This window comes from Anguilla anguilla, chromosome 12 (assembly GCF_013347855.1).
Source record: "Anguilla anguilla isolate fAngAng1 chromosome 12, fAngAng1.pri, whole genome shotgun sequence".
NCBI classification, from domain to species: Eukaryota; Metazoa; Chordata; class Actinopteri; order Anguilliformes; family Anguillidae; genus Anguilla; species Anguilla anguilla.
Window position 1 is genome coordinate 19,417,950 of NC_049212.1, and position 18,581 is coordinate 19,436,530.

The following is an 18,581-nucleotide window of genomic DNA, read 5'->3' on the forward strand; positions in this document are numbered from 1 at the left end:
AAATATAACAGTTTTTGGATTTTGCTCATTTACTCAATTTTTTAAATATTTAAATATTTAGCCTAACACTGCATAATTTTACTTCAAACAGTCTATGTCAGGAGTAGCCTAATTCCCCTTTTCAATTATGCTGTGTTCATAACTTAGTCAATTTCGATTAGTTGTGCTGGATTTTTCCTACCATCACCGTAAATTACTGTACATCAGAACTTCCATGTAGCTTACCCTTTTAAGACAATGTAGTGACCTGTGAATGAAGTTATGTTAATTATGTTTCACATAACTTGCACAGCATTGCAAAAAGATGCATTTATCTAATTGACAACAGACTATTTCATTTAAAAAAAGATTATGCTCTTTTATACATGTAATAAATGAAAAGTTTAATTTGGCCATAGCTTATTTAAAAAAGAAGTCATGACGGTTGGTCATTTTGTAAATAATACAAAGCCACTCCTCTGAATGTTTTTCCCCAAGAAGGGAATGCCTCTTCCTTTCCATGAGCTCAGTGGGCAGGACTCCAGGAGGGTATTTAAACATGAGAGAGTGCCACATCCTGTCCTGAAAGCATGGAGGTGATATGGACCCTGCTGGCATTGGTACTGGCACTGGTGGCTGAAGCTCTCACCCTGGCAAAGGGAAGTTCTGGGTCGGAGTGCACACTGCAGGGGACCCCCAGTCCTGAGTCTTTATCCCAGCCTGGGGACTTTGTGATCGGAGGCGTTTTTTCCATCCATGACTATGTGATCACGACTGAGAACAACTACACCAGCCGACCCAAAGCGCCGCAGTGTATGGGGAGGTCAGTGAAGAGAGGAACAGCATTGTACAATGTGGAGGCCACTTTGGGGACAGCCATATGTTGTGAAATATATTACTTAAATTGATTGCAGAATGTAGAGTAAATATACTGTAAATAAAATAGCAAAACATTTATTATATTATGATCTCCACAGGGTTCCTCTTCGTCATAAAAGACAAGCCTGTTAAGTTTTTTGTTTTATATATGTCGTTGTGTTATTACACTGAAAGCAAGGTATACTGTGCATTTCATTTCGTTTTGGTTGTTTCGTTTTTTGCAAACAATATTTTTTCCAACAGTCTCACCTTCAGGTTGCATATTCTTGTTTTGTATATGTCAATGTTTGTGACTCTTCATTTTGTTCAAAACAGTTTGAATTTCCGGGAACTGCGCTTTGCTAGAACCATGGTTTTTGCCATCAAGGAAATCAACAACAGCTCAGAGCTCCTGCCAGGTGTAACTCTGGGCTACCAGATCCATGACTCCTGTGCCTCTGTGCCAGTGACCGTGAAGGTGGCGTTCCAGCTGGCCAATGGCATAGAGCCAGTCTTCTTTCCCAACCAGTCCTGCTCAAAGTCTGCCACTGTGCATGCTGTTGTGGGTGAGTCTAGCTCAACTCCTTCCATCGCCATGTCCAGAATTCTCAGGCCCTTTGGCATCCCCCAGGTGAGCTGTTCTTGTCCAGTCCCCCATTGCATGTTCCAATAATTAACTGAAATTATTGATGTAATTATCCCTGCATTCAAAAATGTATTTGAAATAAATATAGAGACAAACCATTAATATATAGGATATTTTGTTCATATTTTGTCTTTATGTATCCACAGACGCATGGAAAATATTTTTGAATAATAAACCTGCTGCTATCATGGCAACTTGGTCTTACTGCTGTTTCAGTGAATAGACACCTTTACCATCATTTCCCAATATAGCCACAATATTTCTTGCTGTCAAGATTCCTCCTTCGGGAGACTTTGAATTTGCTGAATGGCTACAGGAATTTGTGTATAGCGCTAATGTATAAACAGAAAAGTAGGTAGGTAGGTAGGTAGGTAGACAGATATATTGGTTCACTATTCCTGATTAGAATAAAGTTGTATTCACAGATTAAATTGTGCATCTTTCCATTCATGGAGCTGTAGGTGAGCCATTTTGCTACCTGTGCCTGTCTTAGTGACAAGCTGCAGCACCCCACCTTCTCCAGGACCATCCCCAGTGACTACTACCAGGCAGCTGCCCTGGCTAGACTAGTCAAGCATTTTGGCTGGACTTGGATCGGAGCGGTGCGGAGTGACTCAGACTACGGGAACAGTGGGATGGCTGCCTTCCTGCAGGCTGCACAGGCAGAGGGCATCTGCGTGGAGTACTCAGAGGCATTCTACAGGACCAGCCCCCGCGCAAAAGTGCGACACGTGGCAGAGGTCATCAGCAGGTCCACGGCCCGCGTCGTTATGGCATTCGCTGCCACAGGCGACATGCTGGTCTTGCTATCGGAGCTGGAAGGCATGCTGATGGCCCCACTACAGTGGATTGGGAGTGAGGCCTGGGTCACTAACCACAAGATGTTGCGGTTCCGTCTGTTTGCCGGTGCCATCGGTTTTGGCATCCCTCGCTCAGTCATTCCAGGGCTGCGGGACTTCCTGTTGGACCTGGGGCCGGCACAGGTTTCCCACTCACCAATTCTGACAGAGTTCTGGGAGACCGCATTCGGCTGCAGCCTGGGGGGAAGTCAGACTGTAGCGGGGAGGAAAGCATGCGATGGAAAACAGAATCTGCGAGATCTACAGAATCCCTACACGGACACATCCGAGCTGCGCATCTCCAACATGGTATACAAGGCCGTGTATGCAATAGCCCATGCCATACACAGCATCATCTGCACAGACGAACCTAACGCTCCACCCCACTGCAACACAAGTATCCAAGTTGAGCCCCGGCAGGTAAACAGTCCAGTACACAATCTTTCAACTATAATGGATAAGGACATCAACACACGAAACCTACTACCTAAATGGCCAAACAAAATATAGCATTCCGTCACTTCAAAAATCCCTTTAAATCCACAGAATAGGTTATTTCCTGGGAAAGGCACATATCACTGCTGAGACTGTGAGGATGTGGTTTTTGGGGAGTGGATGGTTAACTTGGAGGTTGATTGGAAGTTGAGTTGGTTACCGACAGTTGTACTATCAACCCTCTTATTCCCTCCCATCAGGTCATGGACCACCTGAGAAAAGTGAACTTCTCCAGGAATGGGTACAAAGTCTCCTTTGATGCCAATGGGGATCCGGTGCCCACTTATGAGCTGGTGAACTGGCAGGTGATGAGGGATGGACACATGGAGTTTGTGACTGTGGGCAACTATGATGCATCTGCTCCAGATGGACAGGTGTTGATCATGAACAGAAACATTACCTGGGCAGGTGGCCAGTCACAGGTAATTTCACATTCAAATGTGATTTCATTAAACAGATATGGTGGCATGTCAGATTTGGCTCCATGCCTATTGCTGTGATATTTGTTTGAAGGTGCCTGTGTCAGTGTGCAGTGAGAGCTGTCTCCCAGGCACTCGGAAGGCTGTGCAGAGAGGAAGGCCTGTTTGCTGCTACGACTGTGTCCCTTGTGCTGAGGGAGAAATCAGCAATGCTACAGGTACAGAGAAGCTGAAATAATTAACTCTGTGTAGGACATTATTGTAACATCTATGTAGCACACTGTATTGCATTTAACATGAGTTAATTCTGAATATGTATATTTTTATAAAAGCCTTTGCAGGCTTTTGCACATTTGTGGACACACCTGCAGCTCAATGAGCTTAGGCAAGACAATGTTGATGAGTTTTTACAAGTATCTGAAGCAGAAAACTAGTCACGTGATTCAATCCCACAACCCTCAGAACCTGTTTTTCATGCCCTGACCTCTCCTGCAGATGTCTGAACAATGAGGTTTTCTCTCTTTTGTGCAGATTCCCTGGACTGTATCACCTGTCCAGCTGACTATTGGACAAATGCTGAGAAGGATAAATGTGTACCCAAACCTGTTGAGTTTTTGTCTTTCCACGAGGTTCTGGGGATCATCCTCGCGGCTTGTTCAGTGACTGGGGCCTGCATAGCCATCACAGTGGCTGCCGTGTTTTACAGACACAGGGACACTCCCATTGTGAAAGCCAACAATTCAGAGCTGAGCTTCCTGCTGCTCTTTTCATTGAAACTGTGTTTCCTTTGCTCTCTTACCTTCATCGGCCGGCCCTCTGAATGGTCCTGTATGCTGCGCCACACTGCGTTTGGGATCACCTTTGTCCTCTGCATCTCTTGTGTTCTGGGGAAAACAATAGTGGTGTTAATGGCCTTCAGGGCTACACTTCCAGGGAGTAATATGATGAAGTGGTTTGGGCCTTCCCAGCAGAGACTCAGTGTTCTTGCTTTCACTCTCATACAGGTCCTTATTTGTGTGCTTTGGTTAACAATATCACCTCCATTCCCCTACAAGAACATGAAGCACTACAAAGAAAAAATAATTCTAGAATGTGATGTAGGATCAGCAGTGGGGTTCTGGGCTGTCCTGGGTTATATTGGACTCCTCTCCACATTGTGCTTTGTTTTAGCTTTTCTGGCTCGTAAGTTGCCTGACAACTTCAATGAAGCCAAATTCATCACATTCAGCATGCTCATATTCTGTGCAGTCTGGATCACCTTTATACCAGCTTATGTCAGCTCACCTGGAAAGTTTACTGTAGCTGTGGAGATCTTTGCAATTTTAGCTTCCAGCTTTGGTCTGATTGTTTGCATTTTTGTCCCTAAATGCTTCATAATATTGTTTCGGCCTGAGCAAAACACCAAAAAGCACATGATGGGAAAAATGCCATCAAAATCTCTCTGAAACACATGAAGAAATTTCAGTAATATTGATGCATGATTGTATGCCGTATGTTTGTTAAATTATAATATATTTCTTTTAGTGAAAAACAGACATATCTGTAAAATCTCTGAGGATATTTTTACTACCAATGCTAATTTCGCTGGAGCCTAAGACCATCAGGGATTTCATACCACCAATAAAACATTAATAAATCAGAATGCCTGTGTTTTCTGCCTTTTGTGTAAATTGTGCAGTTGTTCAGTGCTCACTGAAAATGCACCAAAGTAACAAGATTAGAACTTAGTTTTAGATTTAGAAGGAGCAAAGCCTGTCTGCAGAGTGCTGTTGCTGGAGGGCAGACAGAGTCAGTCTTACTTCTTTGTGTGCTGCAGAGGGGTGCAGGAGGTGTGACTGAAGTTTGCTGCCAGCCTAACAATATACATCATCATCAAGCAAGGGGTTGTTTGTTTTTCCAGGCTGGGAGGGCATAGCTGTCTTAGGCTCAGGAGGAGAGACATGTTTTTGTCTGGTAATCATTTGATTGAAAATACCTGTGTGAATATGACTTTAGAAAGGGACTCACACAGATATCCAGCGGATTTCTCACTGGGATTCAAAGAAATACAGCATGATCACATGCTGTTTGTTGTTTATCCACTGACCATTCTCCATCTAACAGAAGGGGTGTACAGGGCGTATTTTGATTTCTGAGCATAAAATTAACACCTGCCACATATGATTGGTTTGGGAATAGTGTGAAAGTGTGAATAAAATCAAACAATTTTCTTCTGTGACCTCCACAGCCAGCAGAGGTTAATTGGGGTTCATGAGAGTGATTGAGCTAAGCAGTTCACAAAAGTAAATCTCTCCACTGACCATTACTAGAAACACAGCATTCACCACTTATTTCAGCATGACACACTCTTCAGTACAATAGTCCAGTTAAAGTGATAATGGGGAATGTAAGTGGTAACACAGAACATATTTGGTACTTCAATGGTTTGTCAAAGGGTTATCTGTGGGTTGTGGTACAGTTGAGGCCAAAGGTTTACATGCAGCTTGGCTGAAGATATTCAAACTCAGTTTTTCACAACTCTGCACATTTTATGTTACCATAGATTTCTTTTGGCAAGTCAATTAGGGCATCTACTTTGTTCACATCAGAGGTAATTTCCAAACAACCGATTAGAGAGATTTATTTCAGATTTAGTTCATCATATCAGAATTCCAGTGGGTCAAACGTTTACATACACCAAGTTGACTGTCTCTTTAAACAATCTGGAAGATTCCAGAATTGATGTAATGACTTTTTAGAAGCTTCTGATTGGCTAATTGTCATAATTAGGAGTTAATTGGGAGCTAATTGGCACCTGTGGCTGTATTTAAGGGCCTACCTTTAGAGCTACTGACTTTTTGCCCTGGATACCATGGGAGAATCCAAGTAACTCAGCCAAGACCTCAGAAAAAAATTGTGGACCTCCACAAAGCCAGTTCCTCCTTAGGAGCAATTTCCAAACAAGGTATCACGAGCATCTGTATAAACAATTGTATGCAAATATTAAAATCTTGGGAACACACAGACACTGCATCATTCAGGGAGGAGGCAGAAAATAACTCCCATGGATGAACAAACTTTGGTCCGAAAGGTTCCACTGAACCCCAAGACAACAACAAAGGAACTGGTGAAGGAGTTGGAGGCATCAGGTACCAAAGTATCTACATCCACCATTAAGAGAATCCTACATCGCCGTGGCTTGAAAGGCTGTCGCGCAAGGAAGAAGCCCCCCCAAGACTGGCATAAAAAATCCAGATTTAAGTTTGCAGCTGATCACCAGGACGAAGACCTAGCCTTTTGGAGGAGTGTTCTCTGGTCAGATGAAACAAAAATTGATCTGTTTGGCCATAATCAGCTCTATTTATGGAGGAAAAAGGGTGAGGCTTTTAATCCAAAGAACACCATCCCAACTGTGAAGCATGGGGGCGGCAGCAAAATGTTGTGGGGGTGTTTTGCTGGAAAAGGGACTGGTACACTTCATAAAAAATGTCCATTTACCATTACCATTTTTATGGGGCGACATAGCTCAGGAGGTAAGACCGATTGTCTGGCAGTCGGAGGGTTGCCGGTTCAAACCCCGCCCTGGGCGTGTCGAAGTGTCCTTGAGCAAGACACCTAACCCCTAACTGCTCTGGCGAATGAGAGGCATCAATTGTAAAGCGCTTTGGATAAAAGCGCTATATAAATGCAGTCCATTTACCATAATGGGTTCATGACGAAGGAGGATTATCTAGAAATACTGAAGCAACACCTCAAGACATCAGCTAGAAAGTTCAAACTTGGTCGCAACTGGGTCTTCCAGCAGGACAATGATCTTAAGCATACCTCCAAAGCTGTAACAAAATGGCTTAAAGACAACAAAGTGAAAGTATCGGAGTGGTCATCACAAAGCCCTGACCTGAATCCCTCTGAACTGAACTGAAAAAGCGTGTCCGAGCAAGGAGGCCCACAAACCTGACTGAGTTACACCAGTTCTGTCATGAGGAATGGGCAAACATTCCAGCAAAGTATTGTAAGAAGTTTGTGGAAGGCTACCCCAAGAATTTGATTCAATTTAAGCGATTAATAGGCAATGACACCAAATACTAACAAAGTGTATGTAAACGTTTGACCCACTGAAAATCTGATATAGTACATAAAAGCTGAAATGAATCAGTATCTTAGCTATTATTTTGAAATAACCTCTTATGGAAATAAAGTAGATACCACAATTGACTTAATACAGGAAATTTATGGTAACATGAAATGTGTGGAGTTGTGAAAAATTGAATTTGAATATCTTTAGCCTAACTTTTGGTCTCAACTATAAATAATATTTTCTGTAACACTGCAGTACATATTGAGTATAGCACCATAGGTGCAAAGAATATCCTTCCCAAACATAGCCACATAGTCATAGTATAGTAGGCATAGTCACCATTTAACACCCCCCAACCCACTATGTTATTTTCCACAAGCAATCAATCACATATAACAAGAAAGTATTTTATTTTCACCAATTAAATATAATTGAAATTCCCATTACTAAGAGAAATTGAATTTACATTTGCTATGTTGGTTCTTCACAATGGCATGCTCCAACACAAAACATAATGGAAAAGCCAGTAACTTAAACCGTAACAATTAAGTATAGCTATGCTTTCCACAAGATGTCATCAGTCCAACTTGGTAAAAACAGGGATAACCTACAGTACTAGAAACAGAACCAGTGGTATTCCCAGACATAAATTAGCTCTTCTTAAGATAAACATACATTTAGTCCTGCTAACAACATCAAGTATTCTAGGCTAAGACATCAAAAATGTGCACTTACAACACATATATATATATATATATATATATATATATATATATATATATATATATATATATATATACATCTAGCTAGCTAGCTAACTAGTAAAACAATTTGAAACGTTAGTGCTAGCTAGCCATATCATAGTAGATCGAGCATTTGCTATGAAGTCTCGTTAGCTTTACTGGAGAGTTGTCATGAAGATCCTAGCTACTAAAAACATTTCTAGTCATGCCAGCTGTAATTAGCTATTTAGCTAACAGATAGCAAAGACAATACGGTACATGATGTTCAACGAACTGGCCAGCCATATGGTTACACCCTTGCTTCACTGGATTCGACACAGATTGCCTGCTAGCCATTTCAGACACTGACTGGCTGATGCTGTCGATATTAGCTATTAGATAAGGTGAATACCCCTGGCAATGGAGTATGTCTCAGAATAGACCAACCCAGAGTGCCCGAGCTAAGTTGGTGAGTTTGACTGGCTGTTGCTACCTGCCTGTGACAGTCCCTGGACTTAACAGTTTCCCATTGTTCTCATCTAATGTTCATTTTTATAACTTTTAAATGATGGAATAATTCAAACCCAGAGAAGCTAGCTTGAGATAAAAAAATAAAATAAAATTTAATCCCAGGACATTACAGTGGTAGACTAAGGACATTTATGAGCAGCACTGGAGTGAGGCTGAGAAAAGGGGATTTCATCTTGCCATTTTAATGCATTTTTATGCTTTTAAAAAAAGTAGCTCTGGAGTGTCTGCTAAATGACTATAATGTAATGTATATCTCCCCATGTTCAGTCTATAGAGATCCAAATTTAGAATTCTGAGGTCTAGTTTAATAAAGTCCGGAGAAAAAATGTAAAGAATGGATTCATGACCGTTGGTCATTTTATAAATAAAACAAAACCATTCCTCTGCATGTTTTCCCCAAGAAGGGAATGCCTCTTCCTCTCCATGACCTCAGGAGGCTGTGCTCCAGGAGGGTATTTAAACATGAGAGAGTGCCACATCCTGTCATTAAAGCATGGAGGCGATATGGACCACACTGGTCCTGGCACTGATGGCTGGAGCTCTCACCCTGGCAAAGGGAGGGCCAGGGTCAGGGTGCACACTGCAGGGGACCCCGAGGCCTGCGTCTTTATCCCAGCCTGGGGACTTTGTGATCGGAGGCGTTTTTTCCATCCACTACTTTGTGAGCAGCACTGAGCACAACTACACCAGCCGACCCAAAGCGCCGCACTGTACGGGGAGGTCAGTGAAGAGAGGAAGAGCATTGTACAATGTGGCCACTGTGCAGCCACACATTAAGATTCTGGTGATGCATGAATATAAACAAAACATGTTGGGAACGTTATTACTTAGATCAATTGCAGAATGTATGATAAATATACTGTAATTTAAATAGCTAAATATTTAATTTTATTATGATCTCCACAGGTTTACTCTTCGTTTTAAAAGAGAAGCCTATTAAGTTTTTATTGTATACATGTTTTCATTGTTGTTTTATTACGTTAGAAATTATTTAGAAGATATTCATTCAATTCTATTTTGGTTGTTACATTTTTAGCAGAAGATATCTTTTCCATCAGTCTCCCCTTCAGGTTAAGGCATTGTTTGTCCTTACAGCAGTCAAGTATTCACATATAGGTTAGAGACAATTTTGCAACTTTAGAAATATGTCTGTTCTGTAATTCTAGATGTCAGAATATAAATGATAAAATGTAGATGAGCTTGAACTATTTCTTATAACCCCAATACCAAGATGACCGTCTACAATAATCTGTTGATCTTCATGGTAAATGGACTGCATTTATATAGCGCTTTTATCCAAAGCGCTTTACAATTGATGCCTCTCATTCACCAGAGCAGTTAGGGGTTAGGTGTCTTGCTCAAGGACACTTCGACATGCCCAGGGCGGGGTTTGAACCGGCAACCCTCCGATTGCCAGACAATCGGTCTTACCTCCTGAGCTATGTCGCCCCAGTGGTGAACCCATGTAATGCTTCTCTCTTTTATCAATCAGAATATGAAACATGTCCAAATAAATACAAATTCAAAGCATATTTTAAATTATTGTCATTTCACACCTTTTTGCATATTCTGTTATGTTTATGTCAATGTTCTTGACTCTTCATGTTGTTCACACAGTTTGAATTTCCGGAATGTGCGCTTTGCTAGGACCATGGTTTTTGCCATCAAGGAGATCAACAACAGTTCCGAGCTCCTGCCAGGTGTAACTCTGGGCTACCAGATCCATGACTCCTGCAACTCTGTGCCAGTGACCGTGAAGGCGGCGTTTCAGCTGGCTAATGGCATTGAGCCAGTCTTCTTTCCCAACCAGTCCTGCTCAAAGTCTGCCACCGTGCATGCTGTTGTGGGTGAGTCTAGCTCCACTCCTTCCATCGCCATGTCCAGAATTCTTGGACCCTTCAGCATCCCCCAGGTGAGCTCCTCCTGCCCAGTCCTCCATTTTATTTTTCTGATAAATTACCTGATATTATTACGATATAATAATCCTTGCATTCAAAAATGTATGTGGAATAAATGTAAAGATACATGATTAATATATAGGCTATTGTGTTCATATTATTATATTAAGTATTTAATAGACAAATGGAAAATATTTTTTGCATAATAAGCTTACTGCTTTCATGGCAACTTGGTCTTACTACTGCTTACTACTACTACTTTACCATCATTTCCCAAAGTAGCGACAATATTTCTTTGTACAAGATTCCTCTACAGGAGATATTGAATTTGTTGAATGGCCACAGGAATTAGTGCAAAATTCTACTGTATTAGTTCTAAATAGAGAGATAGGTAGGTAGGTAGGTAGACAGATATGGTGGTTCACTTATATTCCTGATTAGAATTAAGTTGCATTCACTGTTAAAAATGTGCATCTTTCCTTTCACGGTGCTATAGGTGAGCCATTTTGCCACCTGTTCCTGTCTTAGTGACAAGCTGCAGTACCCCACCTTCTCCAGGACCATCCCAAGTGACTACTACCAGGCAGCTGCTCTGGCTAGACTAGTCAAGCATTTTGGCTGGACTTGGATTGGGGCGGTGCGGAGCGACACAGACTATGGGAACAGTGGGATGGCTGCCTTCCTGCAGGCTGCACAGGCAGAGGGCATCTGCGTGGAGTACTCAGAGGCACTCTACAGGACCAGCCCCCGTGCAAAAGTGCGACACGTGGCAGAGGTCATCAGCAGGTCCACAGCCCGCGTCATTGTGGCATTTGTAGCCACAGGCGAAATGCTGGTCTTGCTGTCAGAGCTGGAAGGCATGCTGATGGCCCCGCTACAGTGGATTGGGAGTGAGGCCTGGGTCACTAACCACATGATGTTGCAGTTCCGTCTGTTTGCCGGGGCCATCGGCTTTGGCATCCCCCGCTCAGTCATTCCAGGGCTGCGAGACTTCCTGTTGGACCTGGGGCCGGCACAGGTTTCTAACTCACCACTCCTCACAGAGTTCTGGGAGAGCGCTTTTAACTGCAGCCTGGGGGGAAGTCAGACTGCAGCGGGCCAGAAAACATGCGATGGAAACCAGAATCTGCGAGATCTGCTGAACCCCTACACAGACACATCCCAGCTGCGCATCTCCAACATGGTGTACAAGGCTGTGTATGCAATAGCCCATGCCATACACAGCATCATCTGCACAGGCAAACCTAACATTCCACCCCACTGCAACAGAAGCATCCTAGTTGGGCCACAGCAGGTAAACAGTCCATTGCACAAACTTTCCACTATAATGGATATGGGTATCAACAATATTATTATTTTTATTATTTGGCTGATGCCCTTTACCAGTGTGATTTAGAGAGCATTCAATACTATGATACAGATTGCAAATAATGACTCAGAAAGCACACTTTAACCTATATTACACAACATACTACAATAAAAGGGCACTACAAAATATAGCATCCAGTCACTTAAATCCCTTTTAATCAGAAGAATAGGTTATTTTCAAGGTGAATATACTCAGGTGGAATGTGAAAGATCGACTAATTTTTATGCTGGCAGCAAAAATCTGAGAAAGACATACCTGTATACCACTGCTGGTGAAGGTCTAAGATACAACACACAACCTGCAACCTAAAAGGCCACAACAAAATATAACATTCAGTCACTTAAATGCCTTTCAATCAGCAGAACAGATTATTTTCATGGTGAACACTGATGTGGAATGTGAAAGACCTGGGACAGGCATATACCACTGCAAGAACTGCAAGGATGTGGTTACTGCAGAATACTGTGTGGATGGTTAACATGAAGGTTGAGTGAAAGTTGAGCTGGTCACTAGCAGGTGTACTATCAGTCCTCTGGCTTCCTCCCATCAGATCATGGAGCACCTGAGAAAAGTGAACTTCTCCAGGAACGGGTACAAAGTCTCCTTTGATGCCAATGGGGATCCGGTGGCCATTTATGAGCTGGTGAACTGGCAGATGATGAGGGATGGGCACATGGAGTTTGTGACTGTGGGCCACTATGATGCATCTGCTCCAGATGGACAGGTATTGATCATGAACAGAAACATTACCTGGGCAGGTGGCCAGCCAAAGGTAATTTCACATTCAAATGTGATTTTGTTATACAAATATGGTGGCTTGCCATAGTTGGCTCCATGTCCATTGCTGTGATATTTGTTTGAAGGTGCCCGTGTCAGTGTGTAGTGAGAGCTGTCCACCAGGCACTTGGAAGGCTGTGCAGAGAGGAAGGCCTGTTTGCTGCTATGACTGTGTACCTTGTGCTGAGGGAGAAATCAGCAATGCTACAGGTACAGAGAAGCCGGAATAATTAGCTACTGTATATGTAGCATATTAAATATATTGCATTTAGCATAACTAAATTTGGAATATGTACTTTGCAGGTTCTCATATGTTGGGGGACACACCTGCAACTTAATGAGCTTAGGCAAGACAATTTGATGCGTTTAATATCAATGTAAGAATCTGAAGCCCAAAACTAGTCAGATGTTTCAATCCCACAGACCTGTTTTTTTTTTTTTTTTGCCCTGATCTCTTCTGCACACTCCTGAACAACGAGGTTTTCTCTTTTGTGCAGATTCCCTGGACTGTATCACCTGTCCAGCTGACTACTGGTCGAATGCTAAGAAGGATGAATGTGTACCCAAACCTGTGGAGTTCTTGTCCTTCCACGAGGTTCTGGGGATTATCCTGACAGCTTGTTCGGTGACTGGGGCCTGCATAGCCATCACAGTGGCTGCCGTGTTTTACCGACACAGAGACACTCCCATTGTGAAAGCCAACAACTCAGAGCTGAGTTTCCTGCTGGTCTTTTCACTGAAACTGTGTTTCCTTTGCGCTCTTACCTTCATCGGCCGACCATCTGAGTGGTCCTGTATGTTACGCCACACTGCATTTGGGATCACCTTTGTCCTCTGCATCTCTTGTGTTCTGGGAAAAACAATAGTGGTGTTAATGGCTTTCAAGGCTACACTTCCAGGCTGTAATGTCATGAAGTGGTTTGGGCCTCCCCAGCAGAGACTGAGTGTTCTTGCTTTCACTCTCATACAGGTCCTTATTTGTGTACTTTGGTTAACAATATCGCCTCCTTTCCCCAATGAGAACATGATTCACTACAAAGAAAAGATCATTCTAGAATGTGATGTAGGATCAGCAGTGGGGTTCTGGGCTGTACTGGGCTATATTGGACTCCTTTCTATATTGTGCTTTGTTTTAGCTTTTCTGGCTCGTAAGCTGCCTGACAACTTCAACGAAGCCAAATTCATCACATTCAGCATGCTCATATTCTGTGCAGTCTGGATCACCTTTATACCAGCTTATGTCAGCTCACCTGGAAAGTTCACTGTAGCTGTGGAGATCTTTGCTATTTTAGCTTCCAGCTTTGGTTTGATCATTTGCATTTTTGTCCCTAAATGCTTCATAATATTGTTTCAGCCTGAGAAAAATACCAAAAAGCACATGATGGGGAAAATATCATCAAAATCTCTCTGAAGCACAAAAGAAAATCTCAGTAATGTTGATGTATGATTGTATTTTAAACTTTCAATATATTTCTTCGGTATATTCCTTTAAGTGAAAAAGTGCATATATTTGAATATCTCTGAAGACCAAATTTTTCATTTGTAATATTAACTTAGCAGGAGCCACAGACCCTTGGGGATTGTATACCATCAATAAAGATTGATTAATCAGGGTGTTTGTGTTTTCTGGCATTAGTGCATGATGTGCAATTGTTCAGTATTCACTGAAAATGCATTGAGCAAAGGTGCAAGATTGGAACTTCACTGAAACTTGTTGCAGCTACCATTCTAACAATAGTTTTGTTATTCAGGGCTGGGAGGGCGTAGCTGTTTTCAGCTCATTCTTTTTGAGGGCAGAGTATTTTTTGTCTGGTGATCATTTGATTGAAAACCTTGTGTTAATATAACTTTAGAATGGACCCCAACAGATATCCAGCAGACAGCTCCCTGGTAACCAAAAAAATACAACAGTGATCAGACATGCTTGTTTGTCCACCAGCCATTCTCCATCTAACAGAAGGGGTAACCAGGGATTAATTTCTGGGCATAAAATGAACATCTGTTATGCATTGAAGTATGTGAAACTGAGAAAAATCAAGCATTGTTATACTGTCACCTCCACAGCTAGCAGAGGTCCATTGAGGTTCATGAGACTGATAGAGCTATGCAGTTCACACATATCCATTTCTCTACTTCTGACACTTATTAGAATCACAGCATTAGCCACTTATGTCAGCATGAAAAACTCTTCAGTACAGTTGTCCAATTATAGTTATAATTTGGAAAGTAAGTGGTAACAAGCAAGGGATTTGGCACTTCTAACGGTTGTTAGTGACAAAATGTATGTCTTTTTTTTGGGGGGGGGGGGGGGGGTTGGTATGTGTTCTAGAGCCATAAAATAATTTTCTTTATGAAATCACCCGCTCATGACCAAGATTAATATTTGCGTTCAGTTGATTTGCTCATCCATTTTGCCTTGAATCTTGAACAAACAGAACGACATCCCATTTGAGAAGTATGCGTGCTGACCATGGTTGCCCGTAGTTGATGTGGTCTTTTACACAGACTTCAAAGCCAACATCATCTTAGCCACTGTTCCTCTTAAATAGGGCCACCAGTTTGTTTCCACCATGTGGTCTGTTGGGATTTAAACTGATATGTCAACGGTTATCATGAATTTATTTTTATTTGACTTTTTTGTGCAAGTGAAGTGTTATATAACTGCTCTCATTTTTATCATGGGCATTTCCCACTGCTAACAAAACAGATCATGCCCTTGTACAACACTTACAAATACTGCAGCATGTCCACGGCAGTAAGTAATCAAACTGGATTTAACATGTGACCGTTGCTTGTAAACATTACTGTCAATCATCATCTGTGCTTAATTAGTGGCAATAACTTAATCAACTTAGGTTACTGAGGTGGTACAAAGGGGATAATTGTTTGAGAAGAGGCTATTGAAACCTCTAGCTGATGGAGGACTGAAGTACCATGTGAGAAAACAAAGAAAGACAAATTGGTGGCCCAAGTTATGAAAAATTTCAGCAGTCTCAGTCACTTAAAAGCTCCTAACAAACATGCCCGCCCAACCACTCCTCTTTCAATGACAATGAGAGCTTTTCTACAAGTCATGCCAGCCAAAATAGAGTATCAGGCAAGTTTCCCTGTCCAGAATTTTTGTATACAACCATGAGCAAGCTGTAATGTTAATTGTTTAACTCAGGAACAACACCCATGTGGAAGCACCTGCTTTCATTATACGTTGTATCCCTCATTACTTAAGTGTTTCCTTTAGTAAGTTGGCAGTTTGGTGAGAGTGCAGAACTAACTAATGGTTTTTGTATTTGGCTCAATTGTGAAAATATTACTAGAAATAGATTCATCATTTTTAATTAAAACAACCTACATCCCTTGGCTATGATTACACACAACAATTACATTTCTGGGACATACCATTCACTAGCAATCTGACTGAAAGTACCAGGAGTGAAATGTTACATTTAACCCTGTGGGTGGGGTAAAAACGAATGCGGCGGGGGCCGGGGGTACACCTAACAGTCTTAAAAGCTTTAAAAGTTAACACAAAGTAAGGTAATTCACTACAATTCAATGTTACATAACACAAACAGCCGATCTATCTTGATAAATCTATTACAAGACTGTATAATATTATCTAGTTCCTGTCTTATATTTTATCTTTTTGATCCAAACAGCTGTATCAGTCAATGTCACATGTCACCAGGTAGCCTAAAGTGAAAGTTGACTTTCAAAATACCAGAAAATAGCTGCCAAACAACCTCTGTGCCAACCAGCCTCAGTCTTCTCCAGTTGCATTCTCTAGTACATTTGTTCTGTTGTGGCATAAATTAAACACCTATCTGGCGAGTCAGAACTATGTGAAATATGTTTCATTTTCTGAACCCAGCAGTTTTAACCGTTAACACCCTCGTTTGACGTCCGGCACTCTGAATAATGAGCACAAGTGCATCAACAGTTAAAACACCTCACCAACATGTAAAATATATTTATTTGATTTAATTTGGTAAATATAATCTAAGATATCAATTATCAATTAAATCACCAAATTCATTGATGGGCAGAGCAAAGTGTTGGATTAACCTTTATCAAAATGTACAATTCACAACCAGATGAAAATTGATAAATTGAAGTTACAACAAATATTCACATCTAATCTAAAGACAAGGTTCAACTACCTTAAAACAATTAACAAAGGTTACAGACATGGGCAGTCACCCAAGAAAATAATGAAAGCAGATGCCAAACCACAGCTTTTGTCCCAAAGTAATCCAAGGATGTACAAAGACCAAAATTCAAAATTACAACACAGCAGGATATTCCAAAAGATACATACATTCACACCTCAAATAGCACACCAGATCTGTCTACACTTTTGCCTGGCTTGCAATCCCAGCACGTTAGCATGCTAAAGCAAAAATATGCAATCTGTTTGTCACTAATAGACTGTTTAGTTCAGAATAGCAGTTCAGAACTATCTCATACCTCAGTGTTGAAAGCAAGGTATTCTTTAGTATCGTTGCCCGATGCCTGATTGAGAACCTCCTGAAGAACTCCTTCATCGACACCTCAGTGGAGAAGGGGGGTGTCCCAAAAGTGCCAGGATGCATTGAGCACACAGGGGTTGTCAATCAGCTCATCAGAAAGGCAAGAGAAGGTAGAGGAGATCTGGCTGTTCTGTGGCTGAACCTTGCCAACGCCTATGGGTCCATACCACATAAGCTGGTGGAAGTAGCAGTTGTCTGGCACCACATTCCAGGCAAGATCAGGGACCTCATTCTGGACTATTACAACTGCTTCAGTTTGAGAGTCACCTGTGGAACTACAACAACAGCATGGCATCGGTTGGAGAAGGGGATAATCACAGGATTTAACATTTCAGCGACCCTATTTGCCTTAGTTAAGGATATGCTGGTTAAATAAGCAGAAGTGGAGTGCAGAGGTCCTTTGATCTAGTCTGATGTCCGACAGCCCCCCATCAGAGCCTTCATGGACGACTTGACAGTGACCACTACATCGGTGCCTGGATGCAGATAGATTCTCCAAGGCCTTGATGGACTCATCACCGTGGTCATTGGTTGTGAAGCAGGGGAAGGTAACAGACAATTTTTGCTTCTCCCTAGGAGGTATCCAGATTCCATCTGTCACTGAGAAGCTAGTCATGAGTCTAGGCAAGGTCTTTGACTGCACCCTGAAGGACACTGCATCACTCCAGACAACCAGTAAGGAGTTGGAGTCATGGCTGACGACAGTGGACAAATAATGGCTGCCAGGGAAGTTCAAGGCCTGGACATACCAGCACGGCATTCTCCCTCATCTCCTATGACCCTTGGTAGTCTATGAGGTCCCACTGACAACTGTCAAGAGCTTCAAAAGTAAGGTTAGCTAATTCCTCCACAGATGGCTGGGCCTGCCATGAAGCCTGAGCAGCATCGCCTTGTATGAGCAGAAGAACAAGCTATGGCTCCCATTCAGTAGCCTGACTGAGGAGTTCATGGTCATCCGTGCAAGAGAGGTGCTGCAATGCAGAGACTCCACTGACACCAGAGGTTGATCTGGGGAAGCAGCTCAAGTTCCCGAACACAATTGCAGCGACTATGCTCAGGCCTGACATGGTTCTGATGTCTGAAATATCTAGACAGGTGGTCCAGCTGGAGTTGACTGTTTCCTGGGAAGACCGGATGGAGGAGGCCTACGAGAGGAAGTGAGCTAAGTGCGAGGACCTGGTTAGCGAGTGCCGGAGGCAGGGATGGTGGGCACAATGTGTTCCTGTGGAGGTGGGCTGCAGAGGCTTTGCAGGCCTGTTTCCTTGCAGGGCATTCAAGATCCTCAGCATCACAGGACTGTACAGCAGGAAAGACATCAAGACCACCACTGAGTCCGCAGAGAGGGTGTCAAGTTGGCTGTGGATCAAGGGGAGAGATCTGTGGACAACACATGCTACTTGGACTACAAGATAAGGCCTGATCTATCTTGGCTGGGTCACCTGGGTGAGGGTGTCTGATTGTTAAA

General features: G+C 42.4%; 2 protein-coding genes and 1 pseudogene across 2 annotated transcripts; all 3 read left to right on the forward strand.

Annotated features, from left to right (window-relative positions):
• Positions 1-569: 569 nt before the first annotated feature.
• LOC118209451 (extracellular calcium-sensing receptor-like) lies at positions 570-4,872 on the forward strand. The gene is made up of 6 exons (XM_035384765.1): positions 570-802; positions 1,174-1,468; positions 1,945-2,742; positions 3,018-3,239; positions 3,331-3,454; positions 3,768-4,872. The coding sequence occupies exons 1-6, from the start codon at positions 570-572 to the stop codon at positions 4,679-4,681; spliced, it is 2,586 nt and encodes an 861-aa protein (XP_035240656.1). The 3' UTR covers positions 4,682-4,872.
• A 4,178-nt stretch (positions 4,873-9,050) lies between these two features.
• Positions 9,051-14,198, forward strand: LOC118209468 (extracellular calcium-sensing receptor-like). The gene is made up of 6 exons (XM_035384788.1): positions 9,051-9,266; positions 10,164-10,458; positions 10,941-11,738; positions 12,364-12,585; positions 12,677-12,800; positions 13,088-14,198. The coding sequence occupies exons 1-6, from the start codon at positions 9,076-9,078 to the stop codon at positions 13,999-14,001; spliced, it is 2,544 nt and encodes an 847-aa protein (XP_035240679.1). The 5' UTR covers positions 9,051-9,075; the 3' UTR covers positions 14,002-14,198.
• Positions 14,199-14,444: 246 nt separating this feature from the next.
• Positions 14,445-18,123, forward strand: LOC118209956 (annotated as a pseudogene).
• The last annotated feature ends 458 nt before the right edge of the window (positions 18,124-18,581 follow it).